The sequence below is a fragment of the Chinchilla lanigera genome, unplaced genomic scaffold (genome assembly GCF_000276665.1).
Source record: "Chinchilla lanigera isolate Chin_1 unplaced genomic scaffold, ChiLan1.0 scaffold00112, whole genome shotgun sequence".
In the NCBI taxonomy this organism is placed as follows: Eukaryota; Metazoa; Chordata; class Mammalia; order Rodentia; family Chinchillidae; genus Chinchilla; species Chinchilla lanigera.
Window position 1 is genome coordinate 1,815,842 of NW_004955513.1, and position 18,274 is coordinate 1,834,115.

General features: G+C 46.4%; 1 protein-coding gene across 6 annotated transcripts in view; it reads right to left on the reverse strand.

Moving 5' to 3' along the window:
* Nucleotides 1-13,864, reverse strand: part of Ttf1 (transcription termination factor, RNA polymerase I) — a 25,016-nt gene extending 11,152 nt beyond the window's left edge. For 2 of the 6 annotated variants that reach the window (XR_001231752.1, XR_001231751.1), the window contains exons 1-6: nt 13,792-13,863; nt 12,934-13,020; nt 8,631-10,445; nt 7,490-7,713; nt 3,536-3,721; nt 2,520-2,598 (exon numbers count right to left, since the gene is read on the reverse strand). Coding sequence is in view for 3 of the 6 variants with exons in the window: in XM_005408379.2 (XP_005408436.1) it covers nt 2,520-2,598; nt 3,536-3,721; nt 7,490-7,713; nt 8,631-10,438 (2,297 nt within the window). In the remaining 3 variants the exon portion in view is untranslated. Of the gene's footprint in view, nt 1-2,519; nt 2,599-3,535; nt 3,722-7,489; nt 7,714-8,630; nt 10,446-12,933; nt 13,043-13,375; nt 13,763-13,791 lie in introns of those variants that run through there. The other 4 variants (XR_001231753.1, XM_005408379.2, XM_013506712.1 and 1 more) reach the window with 3 other exon arrangements.
* Nucleotides 13,865-18,274: the final 4,410 nt, after the last annotated feature.

The following is an 18,274-nucleotide window of genomic DNA, read 5'->3' on the forward strand; positions in this document are numbered from 1 at the left end:
ACCCACGCACCCAATCATCCATTCATCCATCCATCCATCCACCCAAATACCCAACCACCCACTTAATCATCCATCCATTTATCCATCCATCCACCCACCTACCCACCCACGCACCCAATCATCCATTCATCCATGCATCCATCCATCCACTGCAGTTCCTGTCAGAACTATGGATGGATCTCACTGCAGTGAAATCACTACAGTTCCAGTCAGAACTATGGATGGATCTCTGTGATCTCATAGCCTATTCTGCCCTGAAGACCTCTGTCTCACCTCACCTGGGTGGTGAGAGCAATGGTGCCCCTCCAAGAGGGCAGTGTAGCCTGAGCTTTAGGGCCTCTGTTCCCTCCTAGGCAATGCTGATTCCCCTGCTCCCCCTGGTCCTGAGTTTTGTGCTCTGTCATATCCATAACCCTGAGAGATAACAAACATTCCATAAACATGCAACAAGATAGGCCAAGACAAATATGTCACTATTGAGGAGTTCAATATCAGGGCTGGGGATTTAGTACAAGCACCTGTTTGGCAAGCACAAGGTCCTGAGTTTGATCCCTGGTACCGAGGAGGAAAAAAAAATACATACATATATACATATATATATGTATATATATATATATTCCTCAATATGCATCAATCTCACATACAAAGAGAGAAAAGTGCCAAAATGGCATTTACGTTAAAAATGGAATTCAAGATTAGGCACCTTTAATATTTAAGTAGAAAAAAAGCAATCTTCATAACACCCTGAGATTCCTGGGCGTTAACGTGGGTGGGGAAGGGGGCAGGAACGGGGAGGATGTGGTTCCTGTTATAAGGGCGACGGCAGAGGACCTGCAGTCAGACACCAGCCACTTCCGGACGTGACATTCTTGTGTGTCCGGAAATGGATCTGTACATGCGCTGTATTTTTCTTCACTATAACGAATCAGGGGGATAAATAAAAAGCAACACTTGCTAGTAGTTTTCTTCTTAAGGCAGTCAAGAGTCTCAGGTTTATTTTATTTTTTTTAAGGTTTGAAAAAATAAAGAAAATAAGAAACCCCAGAGAACTTAAAGATCTTGAAGCCAACTAAAAAGAGGAAGTAAGAGAGAAATTGCTGGGCATGGTGGTACATGCTCATAATCCAGCCCTCTGGGAGGTTGAGACAGGAGGATTGTAAATTTGAGCTCAGCCTGGGTAACTTAGCAACTGAGATCTGTCTCAAAATTTAAAAATTTTAAAAAGGACTGGGGATGTAGCCCAGTGTGAAGGTCCTGGTTCCAACCCATCTGCCTCACAAAAGGAAATTCAGTGAACAGGAGCAAGAAGTGTGCTGATATCCAACAGCTCCCAGAGTCTTAAACATTCTTTGGTTTATGACTTCCTATGTTTTTTTCAGTGAAGACTCTAAGGGCAAATGATCCCCTTGACACAAATAACTTGGCACAAAGGAGTGAATGCTACCCTGGCTGTCACTGTTTGTTTGGCTTTTTTTGAGACAAGGTCTTGCTATGTAGTTCAGGCTGGCTGGCCTTGAACTCACTTTGTAGCCCAGGTTGGCTACAAATTCGTGGTGATCATCCTGCCTCAGCCCCCTGAGTGCTGGCAACCACTGTTAATTTTGTAAATCCCATTTAAAATTCTATCTTTAGTGAATTTTCTTAAAGTTCCTAATTATCTGAAAAAGGACAGGGGAGATGCCAGTCTGGGTGTAGGAAGTTTCCTCATCCAAAGTTGAGTCCTTTTTGTAAATATTTTAAAAAAAGGAAACCAAGGTCATGTCTACGTTGGCAGCCTGGGTGCTCTGAATACATCTTGACTTTCAGTCGGATTAAACAGCAGAGCAAGACCTCCATCAGCTGGCACAAATTTAACGAGGCTGCTGCAGGGGGAAATCAAGTAGTGGAGGCAACTATTATTTTTGGAGCTCCTGGAAGCAGGAGTGACACCTTCTTTCCTGCTTTTTTCCTTGTTTTCGAGTATAATGATCACCCAACATTTTTATAATCTATGTTGGTTTTTTCTTTTTTTTTAAATTTAGGATATTGGACATGAATTAAAATTGGGAATTTTATTTGGGGAAGAGAGGAGAGACTAGGAATTGCCTGAAGCACTCTGCACTGACGTCCCCGAAATGCACGTATGTGATCTAACACTGGTTTTAGTTCTACCTCAAATGTCTGCTAAAAACCCGAAGAACCTGAAGAACTGCACTAAGGCTGAGGGCAGCATCCGTGAGGACTGTGCGGGTCAGCAAGGAGCTCACAGCGCAGTGGAGAGCAAGCTCAAGGGAGAGTAAGGAGACGGGCACGCTGAGCACAAAGCCCAGGCAGAGAGAAAAGGCTGAGGATTTAGGAGTTACAAAAGGGTTCTTAAAGAGGTGGACCTGGGCCTTGAAGACACACACTCCACACACAATCCTGTTTCACATGTAAAAACCTCGAGTTGTACCTCTCCTCTAGTGCTGTGGATGTTTTGATTTATAACGCCAGCAAAAAAGAGAAAAGAGCCACCTTCAGGTGCGGGACCCTCTTCTTACCTCCCTTTGTAATTGTTGACATCGAAGATCTTCTTTGCTCGATAGTACACGAGTTTCCAGGGCCGCGCAATGCCCTTCCCTAGGGCCAGAAGGGAGGGAGTCAGAGGCGCCAGCGCCCTAAGGACCAGCACAGGGGCCCAGCAAGTGCACAACGGTGTGGGCCTCAGGCTCTGTGAGGACGCAGAGGCACAGCCGAAGTACTTTTAACATCACCTGCATTAAGGGGAAAGAGACACCAAGGCAGGGACACTTGCCAATGGCTCTCCATAGAATGAGCAGAACTCTTTCCAGACTAAGCGCTCCTCCCTCCCCCACTCTGCTGCGGAAACAGTGCCTCACGGGGCTGGCCACCCTGGTTTCCTTCCTGCATGCCAGTGCGCATCTGCAAAATCACCCTGCTTAAATGCCAGGGGGTTTTTCCACTGGGGTCCTCTTTCACCTTGTAACTTTCCCCGCAGCACCTGGAAGAGGGTCAGCTTACCCCACACCCCGGCCCCACTTGGGAGACAGTGGTGTGTAGAGGCGGGTGTTGTGCATAGTACCCTCATAAAATAAGTACTAACGAACAGCACAGGAAACCCAAACCCTAATTATTGCTGAGTGAGAAAGACAGAAGGTGATCATTTGATTTTTCTTTTATCTCTGTCTTTTTGAGACGGTTTCACTATGCAGTGCAGGCTGGCTTTGAACTCACTTTGTAGCACAGGTGACCTCGAACCTGCAGCAATCCTCCTGCCTCCCGAGTGCTGGGATTACAGGCACATGCATGTGTGCTACCATTTTGGGCCTTCATTTTTCACAAGACCCATACATACACTGCCTGCGAGACACACAGACACACTGCAAACCGCAAGTGTGTGGACTGGCACCCAGAAGGCGACAGCTCATGCAGCAAGTCCTAACGTGCTTTGCACACCGGCTGGGCCAGGCACGGGGCAAAGCACTCTTCCTCCTCACCCGGTGGCCCTGGCTGGGGTCGGAGGCGGAGGCCGTCAGAGAGACACTTCTGAGCTCACCAATGTGCAGCCTGAACGCGTGCTTCCTTTTCAAATCCGTGATGGCGGCCTTTTCTTCTGGGTATCTGTCTGTGTACAGCAGCTTGTCTGCGTTCTCAATTCCCGTTAGGGAGAGGAATTCTTGCACGTTTTCCTCTATCTGCTTATTTTCCTTGGCAGAAAACTTGCCAAATCGAATAGTGATACCTAGGGTTGAGGAGGAAGGAGAGAAGCATGCACTGTCAGGAATCAACAGCAAACCCACGGCTTCTGGAAGACCAGAGCCGGCCAGCGCCGCCTGGCGAGGCAGCCCAGCTGGTGCGGGCGACATTGCTGCCCTCTTGAGGGCGCTGCCTCCCCTTGGCCTTGCACCACGCCTCTTCTCCCAGAGTCCTACCTGGTCATTCAGCCCCACAGTGACCTTCACGCCTCATCAATCTCTTTCTGACAGCACCGGGACTGAACCCCATGCCTCACACGTGCTGGGCAAGCCCTCTGCCGACCTAGCCTCCTATCTGCTTCATTGAGACAGTGTCCCACTAAGTTGCCCAAGCCAGCCTCAAACTTGTGATCCTCCTGCCTCAGCCTCCTGAGTAGCTGGGATTACAGGTCTGTGCCACCACATCCAGCAAAAAAGTTATCATTTTTCTATCAAAAATAACACATTCATTTAAAACCCAGACAGTGCACAGAGAAATGCTTAAAGGAAGCCCCCTTCCCTGCTATGCCATGGCTCTCCCCAAAGATAGGGTGCAGAAAGATGTAGGTTCTGGGTACACGTTGGCAGGCAGGGTGACAAATGTCAGCACTTCCACCCATCACTCATTTCCTGTTCATTACTCAGAGCACCCAGCATGAAGCTGGGCGTGGTGGTGAAACCTATAATCCCAGCACTTGGGAGGCTGAGGCAGGAGGATCACTAGGAGTTCAAAGGCAGGATGGGCTACATAGTGAGTTCAAGGCCAGCCTACATAGTGAGACCCTGTCTCCAAAGTATAAACAAAACAAAACCCACCACAATGAACTATATTACACAAGCTTTTTTCCTTCTTTTCCTTCCTTTCGGTGCTAGAGATCAAAACAGTGTATTCTTCTATTTTCAGGGTTATTAAAAAAATTTTTTTATTAAATATATCACTCAAAAATTTCACCAGACTATATTAATAAAGAGACCCTTACATACTGCTCTATAGATTATGTGTGCATGTGTGGTGTTTTGTGTGATTGCTTTACTTTCTGTTTCTGAACTAATCTTTTCAACCTGATTAGTTCTCTAACGCAAAGGCCTTCTTTTTACTTTGGTGTCACACAATACTCAGTAAAGACTGCTCATTTGTCTTAAATTTGTGGGTTTCTTTTGGCTACTAAGGATTGAACCCAGAGCCTTCACAGAGCTATATCCCCACCCTTTTTTGGAGACAGAGTCTAAGTTGCCCAGGCTGGGCTCAAACTCACAACCCTCCTGCCTCAGCCTCCTAGAGTACTAGGATTACAGGTACACACTACCTGGAGTTATGGGTTAGATCTAGAACGCCCTCAAAGCTTCCTGTGGTCCGAGGTGGGGCTTCTGGGAAGTGACTGGACGCAGGGCACCACAGCTGACTTATGGTTAGGAGGCAAGGCCTGGTCAGAAGAAGTGGTCCCTGGGGTGTGACCAGATCCTCTCTTTGCGCTCTGCCTCCTGGCCACCACGCGGTTCCTGCCCTGGAGCAGCTGACTGCGGACTGCATCGTCTGAAACCATGAGCTACAATAACTTCTCCTCCGCGCTGCAAGTGCTGGGTATACTGTGCCAGCAACAAGAAAGCGGCTGAGACAGAGTCTGGCACTGGGAGTGGGGCCCTCGCCACGATACAGCTACGTGATCCAGAGGCCTCTGGAGGTGGTGCGGGGGTTTGGAGAAGTCTGGAGAAGTTCGCTGGAGAAGCCCTAGAATGCCGTGGGGCACTGGCCAGCACTCAGAAGACTAGGACACTGATAAAATACAAACAGTAAAGGGTACTCCTGGCTGCTTTTAAGATATTTACTGTGGAAAAAAAAGATATTTACCGTGAGACTCGGGACCAAACAGCAGAGTTGAATAATGTGTAAATTTGGCTGGTGGCTGAAAAGGAAACACCTGTACTGCTGGGAGCCATAAAGCTCGGGCTGAGGAGAGTTTGGCTGCTGGAAAGATCAGTATTAAAAAGAAGCCCAGTATTTTGCACTAGAGCAATAGGAAAGATCCCAAGGGTACCTCAGGAGTCAGTAGGACCTCAACCCTTTGAAGACCCCAAGGTTTAGAGGTGAAACTTTTGGTTTGAGCAAAGTCCCGGCGAGCCCAGCTCATTCAAGGCTAACCAGGAAGGAGTCTCCTGGAGTACATCCACCATCCCAGCACTCAGAGGCTGCTACAGGCACAATGCCAAGTGGCCTGGCTACCACTTGAGCAGGCAGCACACCACAGCATCATCCATGTGGTTCTGGTTTTTAAGGCGTACAGAACGCAGAGTTGTGGGGCCACCCAGACTTCAGAGGAACGGCTATCAGCAGGCTGATGTAGGAGGACTGCCGTGAGTTTGAGGTCAGCCAGGACAACACAATGAATTCAAGGCCAGCCTGAATTACACAGTGAGACACTGTCTCAAAATAAAAGGGGGTAGAGGGAGCCTCAAGGCCAGGCAGTGTGCCCTGAGAAGGAATGTCTGTTTGCTAGGGAAAGCCACGGGCAGGGAGCAGAGGCACCCAAGAGAGGCCAGGAGGGCTGCAACTGGCAATGCTGTCGGAGGGGGCACTCGAGCTGTCTGGAGTTCACCTCAACTTGCCTCAGGTGTTGAACACAGAGCTACAGAATTTAACGTCTGCCTTGCTGGGTTTAAGTCTTACTTTTGTCCTGTTCCTTTCTACCCCCACCTTTCCCCTTTAGCACGGCAACCTCTACCCGGTGCCACTGTATACTGGCAGTGTGGAATTTTCTTTTTGATTTTTACTGGAGCTCACAGCTAAGAGTTGCCTTGAGTCTCAGAGGAGACTTTGGACTTGGATTTTTCCACAGTGCTAGAACCGTAAAGACCTTGGTAGCTGTTAGAGATGAATTAAATGTATTTTACACAAAGAGATGGCTACGAGTCTTTTGGGGGCCAGCGCAAGATATTATGGTTTAGATCCAGACTATCCCCAAAAAGACTCATGCCTTCAGATGTGGGGTTTTTGAAGATGACTGGATGATGGAGAGGCCATAGCTGACTTGCTGTTAGGAAGTAGGGCCTGGACAAAGAGGCGGGCCACTGGGGGCCTGACATGGAAGGGTACATTCTTGTCCCCAGCTCCTCCCTTCTGTACTTCCTGGCCATGTTCCTTTCCCCTGACAGGTCCTTCCTGCCCTGGAGCAGTCAACTATAGATTGAATCCCTAAAAACTGTGAACCAAAATGAGCCGCTCCTCCTCTATGTTGGGGGTGCTGGGTATACTGTCCCAGTGACAAGAAAGCGAGTAAGGACGTGGCCCACACCTACGGCTGTGCCCTAAATCCAACAAGGTTGTGGGGAGGTTCTTGTGAAGTGAAATCAAGGAGAGCAAGCTGAGTCTCTTGAGACCATGCTCACTGCAAGAAGTGTACGCTCAAACTAACATAGTAGGGAAGGAAACTACATCTTACCCAAGCTGATGATGTTACCGACAGTATTAATTTTATTTTGCCTCTGTACCCTTCCTAGTATCTCAACCAATACCTTCCCCTTTTTCCATGGTTGATTTTCTAGTCTGGAGTTATCTGGTCACTCTGTTCCCATTGTTCCTTGCCTCTCTGTCAGACATGGGACAATAAGAAGACAAACAGGCACTTCGTTTTGCTGATCTCACAGCTTGATCAAAATCTCTGGGATGGAGCTCTGGGATGCTTCTCTCGAGTCTACTGATCTGAACCTCTCACTGGAACAGCCAGGTGCTAGATCTGCACCCCAAAATGTAAATGGACATGAACGTGTCACTGGCTCACCTTGTTCTTTAAATTCTTTAAACCGCTCCAGGTCATCACGGTACATTCTCTTAATTGTAGTGGCCGCCCTTTCCTTTATGTCAGGAATGAACTCCTGGAGCTGCTTCACAGCAGAATGCAGATCCACATCTGAATGGTCGGATTCTCTCCAATCTTCAGATTCCAATCTTACCGACTCGCCAGTCAATTCCAGATTGCTTTCTTCTTCATTTGAAGGTTCTGACCTAAGAATGGAAACTGGTTAACATTAACTATCATCACTTGACCTAACAGCTTATAAACTAACTTCCTAAATGATTCTCTTTTGGAGTGTTCAAGCCACATGGGACTCTGGAGTTTAGTTTGTGACTTTCGAACTCTTTAATGTAATCTCATTTGTTTCTTTGGACATATGTCCCAACTGGCCTAGCCGGTAACATGAGGCCCTAAGCACTATTTTCACTGCTTATTTGCTTACATCACTATCTCTCATCTTTTTTGGTTTTTATCCCTACCGAGAATCAGACGTTCCTCCCCAACCCTTCCAGTGAGTTGCATTTTATAACAGGACAGTCAGTAATTAATTAAATCAGTATTCTGGGTTTTATATAATTATAGTTGTTTTTGCTATGGATTCTAAAGACCTCTTTTTTCCTTCACTTAATTTTCTGTGCCTCTAGCCTAAGTCCTCCCCCAATTCTTTGCCACAAGTCTAAGTCTGCTCTTGGGCTGTCCAGGCGTATTACTGAACCTCTCAGACTGGTAGCTAGAAAGGTTACATGCACCTGTTGGAGCAGAGCATTAGCAGCTTCCAGAGGGGTCTGCTGCCCCACTGAAAGTGAAGCCCCACAGTCCTAGCACAGTCCTGCTTCCTGAGCAGTGTCCTGAAGGTGTCCCAAATGAGATAGCACAGAGGATGACGCAAGTGGCCCATCGCTATTATCACTACCTGACTTACCCTCCACTAACTTTCATGTGAAATTACTTTAAGTCAGGATAACCTAACATATTTAAGAGTCACTGAGCAAAAATGGGGAGAAAATCTGTCCTGAGTCCCAGGAACTATCAAATGAAAGTAGTCAGAAAAAAAACCCTTGTGCTAATTCATCAGACAGTACACCTCGTAAATGCTATTTATGTCAGCTCACCATTCCCACATTACCTCCATGCCTCCGCCATGTGCTTCTCTCTGGAAGATGCCTGACTTTGCTCCTTCTGGTTTTTCTCCTTCACATTTTCTTCCATCAAGGCACAACTGCCTACTGCTGAGCCGAAGAGCATGTTCTCAGAGCTCTCACCATGCACTGAAAAGTCCTCACAACACTCTAAGGCGCTCTGGAGAGACACACGCTTCCTCTTCTTAGAGCGGTTCTTTACCTTGACCTTTCTAAACATGTCACTGCCTTCTCTGGCCCCAACCTCGCTAACGCCCTGTGACCCATCAGGGAGCACGTAACCAGGACTCGCAGGTCTAGCCAAGGCCTCCAGTTCCTGGGGACTCGACAATTTCTTCTTTTTTTTCTTAGCTTTCTTTTTATCAGCAGACTCTGGTAGCTCTGTGATTTCACCTTCTTGACCCACAGACAGCAAGGATGGCTGCTTTCGACACTCCTTCTGGGGCCTGGGTTTCACAATTCCTTCAGTGAAGGCACAACTGTCTTGTTCTGAATGAAAGTGTGTGTTCTCAGACTCCTCACCATGTACCAAAAAGTCATCACCAGAGGCCACGGTGCTTTCAGCAGACACGCGCTTCCTTTTCTTAGAATTTTTCTTTACACTGATGGATCTCTCAGCCCTTTTCAGTAAATCACTGCCTTCTCTGGCCCCAACCTTGCTGACGCCCTGTGACCCTTCAGGGAGCACGTGACCAGGATTCGCAGGTCTAGCCAAGGCCCCCAGTTCCTGGGGACTCGACAATTTCTTCTTTTTTTTCTTAGCTTTCTTTTTATCAGCAGACTCTGGTAGCTCTGTGATTTCACCTTCTCGACCCACAGACAGCAAGGATGGCTGCTTGCGACACTCCTTCTGCGGCCTGGGTTTCACAATTCCTTCAGTGAAGGCACAACTGTCTTGTTCTGAATGAAAGAGTGTGTTTTTAGACTTCTTACCATGTACCAAAAAGTCATCATCAGATGCCAAGGCGCTTTCAACAGACACACGTTTCCTTTTCTTAGAATTTTTCCTTATACTGATGGATCCCTTGGCTCTTTCCAGTAAATCACTGCCTTTGCTGGCTCCCTGCAATCCTTCAGGAGGCCTGTGATCAGGACTGTCAGGCCTGGCTAACGTCCCCTGGGGACTGAACAACTTCTTTTTTTTCTTAGCCTTGCTTTTATCAGCAGACTCTGGTAGCTCTGTGATTTCACCTTCTCTATCTATAGACAGCAAGGATGGCTGCTCCTGTGACTCCAGCTGGGGCTGAGAGACGGTCTTACACTGGCTTTCCTGTATAGCATCCCAGGATTTGGCTTTCCTCCGACGGTTTTTATTCTTTTCCCCCCTAACTTTATTATGCAGTTCTTCTGGCTTATGTATATTTGAGTTGGCAATGGAGTACAGTCTGTCTGCTTTATGTCCTTTCGCTGACTTTCGTACTTTGCCTGCATCAACATAAACAACGTCCACATCTTTCCTACAATTCTTCGGCATGTTCTCAATATTTTCTTTATCCACAAAGACATACATAACACCTGTTTCCTTGTCTACCCTCAAAGCACTACTTTTCCCCTTTTTATGTATAGAAGTGGCCTTTTCACTCTTGTCCAAGATTTCTGATTTTTTCAGTGGAGAAGAAATGAGAGGCTGGAAATCCTTCCTCTTCTTCTTAGTTATCTGAGGGTGGTCATTTGCCAGAGAGGCGTCTCGGAAGCTTTCGTGGGCATGTTTCTGGGGCTTTTCTTTACATACCGAGTACTTTTCCTTGTCAAAAATAGGAATGTGGATTTCAAATCTGCTTGATTCTCTTTCCATTTTATGCCTATAGAGAAATGTGACAACAGTTTAGCTTTGCATTTTAAATATTACCAGGGGTGGGTCACAGCAAAAATGAAACTGCATGACAAATGACAAACCTATAGTCACAATTATAAATTTTATACTGTATTAAGTATAATGGACAGGAGAATCAGTGGAATCCACTCCCTCTAGGCCCACTGGTGAAGATGTACTTTCACAGCAAATTATGCTTCTCTTTTGTAGAATTTAGCTCAATTTAAAAAATAAAACAATGACTTAACCAGACGTTTAATGTGTGTCCTTTGCTAAAAGGCAAATTTCAAAGAGCAACGCAGTGTCTGCCTCACGCCCCCCCTCCCATCCCCTAAAGCCACATCCCAAGCTCCATGAGTGGAGACTGCAGGGTGGGCTCCCTCATGGGGCATCAGGTATGCAAGAACATCACCTAGAAGGGCCCGTTCTTTGCAAAAGAGGGTGGACACACCTTGTTAGTGTCCAATAGAAAGTGAAAATACATAAGGTTGTAATGTTAATAATATGGCACATACATTTTGGAATTCAAACACAGTAACAGAGATGTACTTTAGAAAATACATAGTTAAAAACTAGTTTTGCAAATATACCACATTCTTGCTCTGTATTGCTTCTCAGTTCAAATTTTTAGATTTTTATGTATCTTTGGCTAGATAATATGTTTATACAGCTCAGAAATCTAAAGTCTACTCTTATTTCCTTTCCTTGTCACTGACATATTCCAATCTACAGATTGTTTCCACTAACAAGAATCCTTGAGCTCGTAAGCCTGCATGCTATATGCATATTTCTGGCAGAGAGCACTCAATGTATCCTAGGTAACAGGCGGCAGCTCTAAGACTTGTGTGCTGAAGAGAACAGGATGTGAAAGAACATTTGAATAAATAACTACCAGGCAGGGCCCTCAGCCTGGGCACCTCACCTTTCATGGGGGCACCTAGAGCTTTGGGTGAGACTTTCATTCCCAATGTTATCCAGCTGGGATCCACCACTCAGAGACAAGGGAGGCCTCTCTGTGACCTCATCTATAGAACAGGTGATCTAACTTGACTCCCTAATCAGAGAAGGTCTAGCAGACTGGGTCTTCTGCTTTATGTAGCTCTGACTCCTAGCACTGTGCACGGCCCTAAAAGCTCAATAAATTTCTTTGGTTCCCCTCAAGCTGCTGAGAAAGTCTAGAGAAAAAAATTCACACCTGGGCAGTTGAGCACCACTCTAAACACCTGGGTCCTGACTACAGTTGAGAACTGAACATTGTGAACTCTTTCTCTGATCTGTGTAGTCCCATGGGATTAGTAGTCACATGAGACTAAGAAGCACCTGAAATGCAGCCAGGATAAATTGTGGCCTACTGTAAAATACACACTGCATTTGGAAGACTTCAAATAAAGAAGATAAAATATCTCATTAATAGTTTTTATATGGTGACTTAATATTGAAATAATATTGGATACAGGGTTAAGTAAAATACATTCCTAATTCTGCCTGTCCTTTTGAAACCTTTTTAACATGGCTCTTGGCAAATTTTAAACTACATATGCAGCTTGCACCATTCCATTCTTCTTGAAATAGTAACTATTTTAAATTTCCTTTACTTCATTGTGGGTTAAATGTGTTTCTTGTATACAGCATATTGTTGGATCTTGCTTCCTAATTCATTCTGCCAGTCTGTTTCTTTTGATTGGTGAATCAAATTTCCTTTACTTCAAAGAACTTCCAAAAGTCATTCTTCCTCTTCAATCTGCTGCTATGAACTTGCCTACAACCTCACTCTCAAGAAACAGCTTATGCTCAGAAACAAACACACCTGCTTTCATCCTCTCTCTCCATCTTGCTCCAACAATATCCTCCTCCCTGAAGGTCATTTCCTTCAACATGTGTGCTGACTCTCAGCCCCACCTCTTTCTCAGAGTGACCCATCAGCTACCTCCCCCCATCTCAGTCTCTCCCTTCTGCACTGGCTCCTTTGTAGCAACACTCCCACAATCTTCAGTCTTTTCTACCTAAAAGATACAAATAAAAAAGCAACCATCCTCTAACCCTCAAGTCCTATCCAGTTTTTCCCCTCCTCTCTTCATAGCAACATTTCTTGAGAGAGAAAATGCTCTATTTCCTCCCCTTCCACTTCTTTTTAAGGTACTGTATATAGAATCCAGAGGCATTGTACAAATGACTACATCACTGGCCCGCCCCATTTTTCCAACTTTTTATTTTGAAACAAGGTCTCACTAAGCTACCCAGGTGGGACTCAAACTTGTGACTGTCCTGCCTCAGCCAGTGCTGAGATTACAGGATGTGCTGGGCTCCATCCCGTTCTTAACCTACATCTTTGTAGCTTCCACCTCAGCACTCCCCTGGGAGTGCACTAATAAAACTGCCTGTGACCTTCCAGTCACTAAATATAACACATATAGTTCAGGATCCCTTAATAGCAATGAATAAAAAAAAAAAAGGTGATTCTTTTTAAATACTCTTACCTTCCATTAGTTTCTTTCTTCTTTTTCTTTCTCTTTTGGTGAACACCTCTTAAAGCTATCCGTCTGGCCTTTCCAGTGCAGTACAACCTTCAAAATACACAGGCGTTCTCTATAGTTCCATTATTAAGACAAAAGTCAAAATCCTTACACCCGTCAGTTCTCTTCCCGTCTTCAGGACCTGGTCTGGCTCACGTCTGCCTCTGTATCCCGTCCTTTCTACCCGGGTTTCACACCCTCCACCTTCTTGCAGTTCCTAGAATACACTACGTTCCTCTCCAGCCGGGCAGCCCCGGACGCTCTTCCTGCCCGCTGGCTTTGTGCCCTTTCACTGGCCTCAGTACGAACCCACTTTCTCCAGTAGACCTGGCAATCTCCTTAGCTGGATCCCACCTCCCCCTTTAAATAAAGTGTTTCCCAACAACCCAGCTCCTCCCTAACGCACTATGCGCAACTGAGACGGGGTCGGCCTCTACAGACCGGGATCTCGCCTCGCTCGTCCCTGGCCCCTCGGGGTGCAGCCTCCTCCCAGGAGGGGACACGCGTTCCTCCCCACACTTCCGCCCCGCGGGCCCCGGGCTCGAGCCGGCCGGCCTCTCTCACTGTCCCGGGGTGGGCGCTCTGGAGCACGGAGGGCGAGACCCAAAGAGACGGGGACCTTCTATCCTCTTAGTCCCGAAGTCCCAAGCCGCGGTTCTGGGGTGGTGCGACCCGCGGCGGCAGGAAGGCCGCGGCGCCAATCCAACCCTGGGGACCGCAGGCCAAAGGCGGGTCTCTCAGAAGACAAAAGGAACCGCCGCTGGGCTTCTACATGAGCATCTTAAAACATGAAAGTAAGTACTAACAGCGTTTTCAACCTACCCGGTAGGAAACGGTGCCACTTATTTCCCAACCGGAAGTGTCTCTGTAGGAAGCGGAGGTGGTCGTACGTCACTTCCGGCCACGAGGGCCCGTTGTCATAGCAACACGTCCGCGGTCCAGATCTGCAGCTGCGTAGCTGCTTGCCCTTGTTCCTGGAGTTTTGCGGAGAGGGTAGGGTGAGGTAAAAGTGCTCTAAAACCAAGAAAATGGGACGGAATTCTTCCATTGCCTTGTTAACCCATGCACACATTCAATTTATTCAAGTTTTTGCTGAGCTCCATCTGTGGTCTGGGAGTAAACAACCCAGGGAAGACAGATGAACAAATCAATCAAGATAATTTTTGTGTGTGTGTGTGTGTGTGTGTGTGTGTGTGTCTTTTTTTGAGACAGGGTCTCGCTATGCAGTTCAGGCTGGCCTTGAGCTCACTTTGTAGCCCAGGCTGGTCTCAAACTCGCAACAATCCTGCCTCAGCCTCCTGAGTGCTGGGATTACAGGTGTGTGCCACCATGCCCGACTCAAAATAATTTTAGGTTATCCTGTAAGAAAACAAACAAACAAAAAACGGTAACGCCATGGAGAATGACTGGGGAAAATGGATCCTATTTTAGATGAAGAGGTGTTTGGTAAGTGAATAAGACAAGCAAAAATCTAGGCAGATGAGTGATCCAGGCTGGAAGAGAGGCAAAGGGCCTGAATTTGGCTTCCAGAGGAACTGAAGGAAAGGAGGATGAAGTCAGGGTCAGACAGGGCCACCTGGTGCAGGGCCACCTGGTGCACATTAACCTGTATGAAGTCACAAAAGACCATGGAGATCTATTCCAACCCTCCGATTTCCACAAAATCTCAGCCTGGGGGTGTAGTTCAGTGGTATTTGATCGCTACCATCACCAACACACACATACGAAAAGATTGGCCACAGATCCTCCAAGAAACTTAGCTTGTGATTAAGATCAAGATTTGGTCAGGGATCGGGTTAGGGCCACTGTATACACCGCCCAAACTTTTAGCCTTTTTGCATAGTGAGCATAGGCATATTGAGGCAACTAGTTTTTAATTCGCTGTGTAACCACCTGCTGGTGTAGCTGTCTTTACTGGGCAGTTCTGTTTTAGTCCCACATTGTAAATGAGAAAACTGAAGCTTAATGGTAGCTCATCCAAGGTGATTGATCTGGTCCAGGATTCCAGCCTGCGCTCCTTTTACTACTCCACCATCCTGCCCTTCTTTGTATCACCCTGATCTCCACGTGAGCTGCTAAGCAGCTTTGCTTAAAAAGTGTGCAATTTATACTTCTGTGAAAGTCTGAAAGTGAAGCAGACCAGAGAATCAATAAGCTCATGTACCACATAGTCAAGCGCACACACGGCCTGCTCCAGGCCTTAGGTAAGCAGTTAGAAGCCCATCTAGTCTGCTTTGTTAGTTATAGAAGGCCCTTTCTGGTCCGCATCTAGGCCCAGAAAATTTATATTTGTAATCCCATTGAAAAGTTATTGGAATTCTGGTGAGTTATTTCCAATCTACCACTTCCGGGGCAACCCATGGCAAGGCATATTTGTAGTTATGGGGGAGCCAAGGGGTCCTAAGTCCAGTTACCATGATGGCTAACTGGAACGAAGGCCTTGACCCAGGGCTGAACCTGGATTTATTCATGAAGAAAGGAGTAGCTTGAGAATGAGTGACTGTGAGAATGGTGGGAAGTAGGAGCTGGGCTAGGTAGGAGGCCTGAAATCACCCCTGCAATATGCAGAAAGCGTAGTCTGCAAGAACACAATTGCAGTAGTATCTAATGTTTTGGGGTTGGTGCCTCAACTCTGGTGTGAAATCTTTTATGTCCTGGTAAATCATAGCCCAAACAATCCCAGCCAACAGCATGGAGCACAGCTCTCCATCCTGCCCTGGCTCATGAGTTTTTATTTGGGAGCTAGAGGGGGGCGGGGAAACACTGCCCTGTTGCCTTGCTTCAAAGACTACGTGTCAGCACCTGGCTGGACCGATTTGCATTGCTTAAAACCAATTGAGGAGATAAGGAAAAGTCCTAGCCAGCTCTGCACACATCAATACATGGCAATAGGGCCAGGTTCAGCCAAAATGGAGACAATTACTCCTCCTTCAAGGATAGTCCCCTGGGTGGCCCTCCACATTAATGTAGTGTTGTCCAGGGTTGGTGTATAAAGCCCTGAAGTCCAGACTGCTTGTCAGAGCAGCTTGCTTTGTAGCAAACCCAGAGCCTTGTGTAAGTGGACATCTGCATGTTTAGTGAAGATGATATGGTGGATGTATGGACCCACAAAAGATTGGAACTGGGAGGGAGATTAGAGATCATCCAGGCTAGTGGTTCCAAAAACAGTGCACAAGTCACATGGGAAGCTTTTTAAAAATATAGATTCCCAACTTCGCACATGAACTATATATTAGACACTATCATTACCTCACAGCAGAGTCTTTGGAGATGACAAGGACATTGTGGTCAGGTATGAAAATGTCCTTGATAGTGATGAATTATTTAGAGTCAAATATGATACTGTGGAGATATTTTCAAATGACCCAGTGTATCAGTGAGGGTTTACTAGAGGAACAGATATAATACAAGATAAACAAATATACAAGAAATTACAAGTTTGGCTCACAATGGTCAGCTACAGAGTTGGATGAGGAAGCGTGCAGAGGGTATCTGCACGCTGGAGATGGAAGAGCCCAGCCCCCGGCCTGGAGCTCGCTGCAGTGTCCGTGCAAGTCCGTATCAAAAGCCTGATGGGTCTGCGATGGAATGCTGAAGAATCTACGATGAAGGCTAGAGAGCCAACACCAGAAGGCTGAAGAGTCCCAGGCGGAAGCCCAACAGTCTGCACCAGAAGCCAGGAGACGATCAAGCTGAAGGTGAAGACCGGAGCTCCTCCAAAGAACCAGCAGCCAGTCCTTCCTCAATTCCTTTTTTTTATGCAGTCTACCTGCTCTCGGGGAATGGGGGTGGTCCTGTACACCCGCACCCTCTGCATGCGTTCCTCTTGCACAGGCTTAGGATGAATACAAAGTAAGCTCGCTGGCTCCCTTCTGAGTCACATAGTTAACCTTCTAAACTTCTCAAATTAACACAATAAACAACATCCCAGAAGGGTAAGGGCATGCCCTTTTTACCCAAGATGCAGAACTGTTGAGTCACTTAGCCAAAGCTCTAGACTCCCCAAGTTGACACAGTGTATCAACCATAACACCCAGCCATGTGGATGAGTGGGTGCATACACTCAAATGGGAAAGCAAGTGTGGCAAGTGTGAGGACTGGTGAGTCTTGGTGGTATTTGTAGGGGTTTTCCTCGTACTCTTCTTTCAACTTTTCTGTGGATTTGAACTTTTTCAAAAAAAGAGTTGGTTGTGGGGAAGAGACTTATAAAATGTCAGTCTCAGATGCCATTTTCAGATATACCGATTGGGTCAGTATGGGTAAATCCTGAATTTTTCAATTTCCCTCTGTTCTGTTGCACAAAATTGGACACCATTGATCTAATCCAACTTTAGACTTTCCTTTGCACCTTTTTTACAGATGAAAACACTGAGGACCCAGGAGGGTAACAGGCTGGAGATCATCCAGTGGGTTAGCAGCAACATCAGGACTGGAGTGAGGATTTCTATTCCATCATGAAAGTTTTATCTCTACATCTTGGGATTATGTGTGTGGTGCAGGGAGCACAGGCAGGGAGGGAACCCTGAGTGGATGGGAAGTCGGTAGAGGGAGCATATTTTTGACTTGAAAATTGTCTAGAACGCCATGGTTTTAACACAACTAGCTATGATTCTTGGATTTTTCCTATTGAGGTGGGGTAGAAGAAATAAAGATAGGTAGAAAGGACACAAGGAAAATTATACTTTTATTTGTTTTTTTTTTTTTTTAGTTTTTTTTTCCGGTACCGGGAACCGAACTCACGACCTTGCACTTGCCAGGCAGGCGCTTTGCCGCTGAGCTAAATCCCCAGCCCCGGAAAATTATACTTTTTAAAAAAACTGCAGCTTCAGGACACAAAAGTTATTTGTGCCTTTTTCCTTCCCAAGAAACTCACTAAAAACAAAAACAAAACTCCAAGTGTCTTAAAGACAGGAGAAGCCAGATTTTCACCAGTAAATTATATTTTCTTCCAGGGGCAGCGAGCTTGTCTCAGCTTCCAACACATTCTAACAGCCTACCCGATGGGTAAACCTAACCAACACCATGAAGACGCAGCCTAGGTCATCCATTTTGAGGACACCTCCACGTCCACATAGAAGCCCCCAGCCGCTGACCACACTGCCCCTTTCCCTCTCTCTCTCTCTCTCTCTCTCTGTGTCTCTCTCTGGCCAACATGCTATTTCCTGAGTGTGAACTTTTAAATTCTGCCAAATAAACCTCTTTTTGCCTCTCGCTGATGCATCCTGAAAATTTTATTTTCTATGATGGAAGTCAGCGAGCCCACAAGCTGCCCTGTGTGTGTGTGTGTGTGTGTGTGTGTGTGTGT